Genomic DNA, 5369 nt, shown 5'->3' on the forward strand with positions numbered 1-5369 from the left:
TTAAACGAACATACTTTAAGCTGGATAAATATTGTGCCATTATAGGTGAAAACAAGTACTTTATTTTGTCACAGGAAACCAAGGTAATGGATGTGAGGTTTTGGAATGGAAGCAAAGGTTGATGTTGAGGAGATCTGAATTCATTCCAATTCCACTTCCACACATGACTCATTTCATTCAATCTATTTAGGTGTATACTTTCAAGGTAAGGAAGTAGTGGTGGCGGTTCGGTTGTTTCTAATTGTCTACTACTTAGGGTATCCATATCAAACACCACCTCCACTCTTTCATCTTTATCAAAGTGTAGATCTCGAAGGTGATGACAAGCGTGCAGAAGATGAGATGGATATCTGACATTAATCTGCATGTAACATATAATTTAATTAGCAATTTGATTTCTCCATTCCATACACCTATCAAGATTAAGTTTAATTTAATAGTGATAAAAAAATTATACCATATGTCTGGAATTGTCCATTTTAAGGTTTTTGTGTCCTGGTATATCCCATGTACTTAGCAAGTGAAATTAAATAATCCATTATTTAAATTTTCAAAATTATCATATAAATGACTTAGAACACAATTAAAATTTTATTTAGAGCATTGAAACCATTTGTGTTGGTTTTATGTAATAAAAATTGATAGTTGGCGTACCTTTCTATCCTTTTCTTCCAAATCTAATGTTTTATAAGTCAGCATATAAGAGGTAAGTGCCCCCAAATCAAAATTGGTTATGGTAGGTGTGAATGTATTTGTAAACCTTCTGCAGTTTTGTATCTTTATGCTTTCTACACCTTTAAAGCTGTTGTTGAGGATATCAAAGTTGTTTACGCCTCTGATTCTCCACAACTCTTTTAGCTTCCAAGATTCAAAAACTTCAATCCTTCTTAATCTGCTGCTATTGTGTTTTCCCATTCCAGAAACACTTTCAAAGTCGATGTTAAATAACACTTCAATGGAATCACACATTTTAACTACAACCTCTTCTAAATGATTCAATAAAGGCAGTGGATTTGTTGGAAACAGATTTATAAGCCTATCACATTCTCTCACGCTAATTTGTCTAAGCATGGAAACATAATTTTTCTCACTAGTAGAAAAATGACATGGCCATATCTGCTTCAAGCTCTTCATCATAGAAATATCTAATTTCTCCAGCTTAGGAATCACATCCTAAACAACATAATTAAGTCATGTTAGAACCATAAATAGCATATACCCTAAACAATACATTTGTAAATTATTTATAGCTTTGGATATAAAGATAATGATGTACCCTTTTGTTGAATAATGGCTGCACTTCAGATGTATTATTATCATTACTGTCCGGATAAATGCTCGTGAACTTGGGAAGCTGATCAAGTCTCAACTCCACCAATTCTGGTAATTCAATTACATTATTGCATAAACTTTTCATCTCTGGTAGACCCTCCAAAGACATAAAACTCAACTTATTTAATGTAACTAACCCAATTCCACTATTATCTCTGATAAGTGCTTTCAAAACAGGGCACTCGGAAATTGTAAGGCGCTCAAGTTTCTTCAAGCCATTTGCCACATCAACTGTAAAGAGGTATTTTAATTCTGCGCACTTAGAAACATAAAGGAATCTTAATTGGGAAAATGTGTGATGCAAGGAAACATCTTCAAAATGAACCATATACTTCACTTCTAATCGAAGTTCCTCCGTTTTTTCAAACAAGTCCCTGACATTGCATTCTTTGAGCTCGTTGCAGTGAGCGACAAGATTAAGTGTGTTTTTGAATGAATAAGTTTCATAAACTTTCAATTCACAACCTATAGATATCCTGAACCTTTCAAGTTTCTTAAAGGACACCTTTTTTGGTTGGAGCTTATTATCAAAGAACTCCAAATCTAATGCAAAAAGAACTTGTGAAAGCTTCTCCAATTCATCACAATTGCCTTTTGTGTACCTAATTGGCCTCCCTTTAGAAGCTCTCATATAAAGCTCTTCTAGACTGTCCAAGTTTTGAAATACACCATGATCAATATAAAGGTCAACACATCCAGTCAGATCAAGTAACTTTAGTTTTTTTAATTTCCCAATTGTCGCCGGCAACTTTCTTATGCTACAATTAGCAAGGTTTAGTGTTTCCAAGTTGCAGAGACTTCCAATAAAAGATATATCGCCAGTCAACGAGCATGAACGAAGAAATAGTGTTCGAAGTGTGGTTGGGTGTTCGAATGTTATCGAAAGCTTGGGAATAACCATATTCTCATAAGATACAACCTCAAGTTTTTTCATTTGTTTGAACATATCTTCCGGAAACTTCAGGAGCTCATACCCATCCATTAACATCAAAAGTAAGAGGTTTGGGTAATTAAACTCAGCAAACAATTCAGGCATGCCTGTGAATTTTAGTAGGAGTCTTTCATAAGAATCGTTTGTAAGGCGCTCCCATGACATATCATCGTGGCTAACAATTGAAGCTTGTTTGACGTTTGAAAAATTACTTAAAACAAAAGCACGCATGAGATCATGCATTTTGACACATCCCATGCGATCACTTTTTGTTAACAAGTTTGCACGTATAAGGTTGTTAACACAAATATTGGCCCGCATTCTTGCTTCGATTAAAGTGTGTACGTTAGTAAACAGTTTCAATCCCCACCCGTATATCATCAAGTCCTCAATAGGAATATTAAAGTCATGCGGAAATAAGCCAGCAAGAAGAAAAATTGATTTATCGTCCTCCTTTTTGAGATTGTTGTAGCTCATTTCAAAAACTTCATTCACAATGCTATCAAGGTCTTGAAGGTCATGGCGTTGTAAATTGGAAAGCGCCTCTTTCCATGCATCCTTTATATTACCCCTAAGACTTTTTGCAATTGTTACTATGGCAATTGGTAAGCCACCACATTTTTTTGCAATATCTTCTCCAATCCTTTGGAGGTCGACATCATTATGATCCGAAGGAGATGCTCCCACGGTTGTACAAAATAGAGTATGTGCTTCTGAGTCATTTAAGACTCCCACCCTAAAAATAGATTCATCTTTAACACCCATCCGAATGCAAACAGATTCAGATCGCGATGTGAACAATAACTTTACCCCCTTTGGTAGAGGACTTAGTCCAACATCTTTGAGTTCGAATTCCTTCCAAAGATTATCCATTATTACCAAAATTTTCTTTGGGGCTTTTTGTGACGTCACGTCAAATATCCTCTGAAGACGATCAGCCCTTGCATCTATGGTTGTTTCAGTTAAATTCTTACCAATGTATTGCGCAATATCTTGTTGAAGAGAATGCGGGTCATTGTTTTCCCGAATAACCACTTTCACGACCCAATCAAACATTTTTGAACGTTCCACGGTCTTCTTTAGTTGTTCCATCATTGTGGTCTTGCCCACACCACCCATCCCACAGAGAGCAATCATCTTGTGGGACTCACTATTTGATTGAAGGGATTGCAATGCATTATTGAATATCAAATCTCTGGACATGAAGTTGATTTGGGTACCCACAAGTTCTGATGTAGAGGTGGATAACCTTGTAGAATTAGAACCCACCTCGGCAAGGCTTGTTTGTGTGTGAGAAAACACGATTTTAGATTCTCGATTTTCGAGATCTTGTATCTCCTCGAGAATACTATAAGATTGTTTTCCTACTTTGTATCTCTTTGTCACATTGAAGCATATGGTTGCTTCTATCACACTGCTTCTTTCAATTAAATTCTTGACATCTTCAAACCATGGCTCGACACGTTCTGGTACTATTTCTGTGTTTTCGACAGCCCTCCTCCATTCATCCTGAACTTCTTTTGTCTTGTTCTTTAGTTGCTTCACTCTAGCATCCATCTTCTTAACATAGATTGTGGAGGATACCAAGAAACCCAAGTGTTTCTTAACGGGGACCATCAAATGTTGAACAATTGGACTAATAATTGGATTTACAAAATCCATTTTCGAAAACTACAGGTTTAAACAAACAATACAAATCATCAAGTGATCACGAGGTGCAATTACTAAAACAATAAGTTGCTTATATATATATTAATTCATTACTCCAGTAAGTTACTAAAACAAATGATTCTATCGTTATTATAATATGTAATTTGTCAAATAATGTTTTTATATGATTTCATCTAATCATAATTAGGAGATTTTTTCAAATTTAACATTTTAAGCGAAATAAACATAAAATAAGTTGGTTTTTATCTGCAAAATGTTACTAATAGACTTATATAAGAAAAAAAACTAGAAAATATGTTAATTTATTTAAGTACCAACCGTTGTTAAGAGAATTTTATGATTAAAAAAAACTTTATGGTATTTATCCAGTATAAAATAATTTCTTTTTTAGCAAATTACATTATTATATGAAACTAAAGATTAGTTATTAGTGTCTAAAGGCTTGCTTCATGGAGTCAATTATTGTAAAACGACAAATTATTTGGATTACACACAACATATAAGCATTGAAAAATTAAGTAATTTTCCAGTAAATCTTAATTACCTTTCTTTGATAAATACCAAGTAAAAAGTATATGTTCATGATGGTAAAAAATAGCAACTCTTTTAAATTTTTGAGAAATTTTGTAGGAGTTTCCCGTGAAAATAACACGCTTATGATTGGGCATAATTAACTATAACATTCTGAAACTTTGGTGCCAAATTTTACAACTTTGAAAGTTGAAGGGCTAAGTTGCCATCAAGCCAATGTTAAAGTTGAGGGTCTAAAGAGCGAATAAGCAAAGTTCGCTGATGACGGCCATCATCTGTATCTTTACTAAACGCCAAGAATGTTCAAAGGTGGGTGTAACATCCGTCTTCCTAGATAAATAAAAACAAAATATTTTATTATTATTATGTGTTATTATTTATTTATTTTAAATAATAATAAGTTGAGTGATGGGCTTAGAAACAAAAGCACGGACTTAGGAGTAGTTATGGTCTTAAGGTCCAAAGGCTTTGCCTATAAAAGCACCTTAAACCGTAAAGCCTTACAAACTCCTCATTTCATCTTTTGCCTAGACACTATCAAAACACACGCTATCCATTCTCCATCTAAAGTCGGATCTAGAAACAAAGAGGAACAATCAAGAATCATCTAGTATTCATGTGTCGTGCATTCAAGAAGAAAGATCAAGATTCGACCCGTGTCAAGATCCAGATCTGAACCGACCTCAAACAAAATCTGAATCGACTTTGAAAAGATATGTTTTAGCTAAAAAAAAGGTTATGTATTTGATGTCAGATTGCCATGAAAACTGGTAGGATATTAAATCGGGGAATAAGGAGTGTTAAAGTTGCAAAAGTTACCATAAATGAGTTGATCGGTTCGGTTTAGGTAAAACGAGTAGTGTTCGAAGGTAGGGAAAACGAAGTCGGTTTTGCATGGAGTTTA

General features: G+C 34.4%; 1 protein-coding gene across 1 annotated transcript; it reads right to left on the reverse strand.

The window, feature by feature from the left end:
• Positions 1-383: 383 nt before the first annotated feature.
• On the reverse strand, positions 384-3925 carry LOC143610855 (disease resistance protein At4g27190-like). The gene is made up of 4 exons (XM_077085220.1): positions 1277-3925; positions 1103-1173; positions 655-1000; positions 384-413 (listed from the first exon to the last, which is right to left on the reverse strand). The coding sequence occupies exons 1-4, from the start codon at positions 3923-3925 to the stop codon at positions 384-386; spliced, it is 3096 nt and encodes a 1031-aa protein (XP_076941335.1).
• Positions 3926-5369: the final 1444 nt, after the last annotated feature.

This window comes from Bidens hawaiensis, unplaced genomic scaffold (genome assembly GCF_021521415.1).
Source record: "Bidens hawaiensis isolate Kalapana, Puna unplaced genomic scaffold, B.hawaiensis_p1.1 tig00028503_1, whole genome shotgun sequence".
Taxonomy (NCBI): domain Eukaryota; kingdom Viridiplantae; phylum Streptophyta; class Magnoliopsida; order Asterales; family Asteraceae; genus Bidens; species Bidens hawaiensis.

Bases quoted from the DNA above. Each gene is read 5' to 3' on its own strand.
- LOC143610855 (XM_077085220.1), bottom strand. From the start codon at position 3,925: ATGGATTTTGTAAATCCAATTATTAGTCCAATTGTTCAACATTTGATG. The intron at 1,174-1,276 runs GTACATCATTAT...TATGTTGTTTAG, and splicing joins AGCCATTATTCAACAAAAGG to GATGTGATTCCTAAGCTGGA. The intron at 1,001-1,102 runs TTTTTCTACTAG...TCCACTGCCTTT, and splicing joins AAGCAGATATGGCCATGTCA to ATTGAATCATTTAGAAGAGG.